The 2,001-nt window shown below is 56.5% G+C and overlaps 1 protein-coding gene across 3 annotated transcripts in view; it reads left to right on the forward strand.

Annotated features, from left to right (window-relative positions):
* The window catches only part of TBC1D14 (TBC1 domain family member 14), a 93,151-nt gene that overhangs the window by 83,984 nt on the left and 7,166 nt on the right, over positions 1 to 2,001 (forward strand). For all 3 annotated transcript variants that reach the window (XM_023737972.1, XM_004383498.2, XM_023737973.1), the window contains 2 exons: positions 360 to 431; positions 1,246 to 1,374. In XM_023737972.1, the coding sequence (XP_023593740.1) occupies positions 360 to 431; positions 1,246 to 1,374 (201 nt within the window). The remainder of the gene's footprint in view (positions 1 to 359; positions 432 to 1,245; positions 1,375 to 2,001) is intronic.

Here is a 2,001-nt window from a genome sequence, read left to right on the forward strand (position 1 = left end):
GTAGGAGCAGGCGTAGGAGCAGGAGTAGGAGCAGGCGTAGGAGCAGGCGTAGGAGCAGCTGTAGGAGCAGGCGTAGCAGCAGGCGTAGCAGCAGGCGTAGGAGCAGGCGTAGGAGCAGACGTAGGAGCAGCTGTAGGAGCAGGCGTAGGAGCAGCTGTAGGAGCAGGCGTAGGAGCAGGCGTAGGAGCAGACGTAGGAGCAGCTGTAGGAGCAGGCGTAGGAGCAGGCGTAGGAGCAGCTGTAGGAGCAGGCGTAGGAGCAGCTGTAGGAGTACTTCACAGTGGTGGCAGTGGCATCCCACGTTACCTAAGCACTAACACTACTCACACGTGTGTTGTTCTTGGTGTGTTGCTTTCTAGGGTGGCCCATATCACGACATGTTGCACAGTATTTTGGGCGCTTATACTTGTTACCGGCCGGATGTGGGCTATGTAAGTGAAGTTTTTCGGTATATTATAATGTTATTATTTAGAAAAGGAGTCAAAATGTTGTCCAGCACGTCTGAGCTGCAGTTGTCACGTTGAAAGCCATCACTTCTTCGTCCAGGAGTGTGAAAGTGTCATGGCGGTAAGCTGACCCCGTTTCCTCGTGGAGAAGCTGAGCTGACAGGCTGCCATGTGGCTTCAGCCACGTTGTAATAGGATGTGATTTTCACTCGTGTGAGCTTCTGCATAGTGTTAAATCTAAACGCCTTGAGCAGTAACTGTCTTTAAAAATGTGTTGTCACTGTTTTTTGGCTGAGTCGGGGTGTGTGCGTGTGTGGTGTGTGCGTGCGTGTGTGTGCATGTGGAGTGTGTGTGCACATGTGCGCGTGCTGTGTGTGCACAAGTGTGTGTGGTGTGTGTGTGCACCTGTGCATGTGCTATGTGTGCATGCGTGTGGTGTGTATGTGGTGTGCGTGTATGGTTTTAGATGTAACACCTGGAACAGGACACACACATCTGGTTCACCTCGAAGCTGTACGCAGTAGTGGGTGCTCTTCTGATGCAGAGAGAGAAGGGGTCGGTTAGGATTTTCGTTGAGATGGGAAGGCAGAAGCTGCAGGGGGCAGGCGGCTGGGGAGGGGCAGAGCGGGGTGAGTGAGGCCCGACCGGGACCCAGTGGCCGTCAGTCCTGCCCTGGAGGACGTGGCGCACAGTGACGGTGGCCGCGTCAAGTGTGCCGGTGTCCGAGCCCCTCCCTGTGTGAGGTGGGAGCTGGCCCGGCTACGGCCGCGCTGGCCTGACACTCGTTCCTTTTCCCCAGGTCCAGGGCATGTCCTTCATCGCAGCAGTATTGATCTTGAACTTAGATACTGCAGATGCCTTCATTGCCTTCTCTAACCTCTTGAATAAACCCTGTCAGATGGCGTTCTTCCGCGTGGACCACGGCCTTGTGAGTATCTTCTGTGTGCGCGTCCCAGGGCCACGTCTCGTCTCAGTGGAGAAGGAACGCCTTTCCCGGCGCTGAGAGAGACCGAGTCAGTGCTGTGAGGTGGAGGGTCATTGGTGCCGCGTTGAACTTAAGTTTAAAAACACGTGGCTAATAGCCAAATGTATGAATTTTTTAATGCGCTTCTTTGGAAAGACGGTGTCTCTGAAAACGTGTCCCTTAAATGGGGGTGGGGGTGGTTTTTGCACAGACACATGCCCTTGTGGAAGGAGAACCCAGCAGCCACCCGCATTCTGGGTTCTCTTCAGTGGGGTGTCTCCTGACAGAGCCGGGGCTGCACCTCAGCGGTGTGTCTGTGGGCCCACAATGGGGCGCGCTTGCACCCAGCTCCTCTGAAAAGGAGCAGCAGTGTGGTAGCTGCTGCGGGGGGGCTCCCCTGCTCTGGATGCCCTGGAGGGAGCATGGTGGTCCCCTGCTCTGTGCAAGTGAGGACACCGGGCTCGGAGACAAGGGGACGTGGATCCGTGGCTGTGTGAGGGGTCCCCTGCCCTGTGCAGGTGAGGACACAGGGCTCGGGGACGAGGGGACGAGGCTCTGTGAGGGGGTCCCCTGCCCTGTGCAAGTGAGGAC

The sequence above is a fragment of the Trichechus manatus genome, unplaced genomic scaffold, assembly GCF_000243295.1.
Source record: "Trichechus manatus latirostris isolate Lorelei unplaced genomic scaffold, TriManLat1.0 scaffold00111, whole genome shotgun sequence".
NCBI classification, from domain to species: domain Eukaryota; kingdom Metazoa; phylum Chordata; class Mammalia; order Sirenia; family Trichechidae; genus Trichechus; species Trichechus manatus.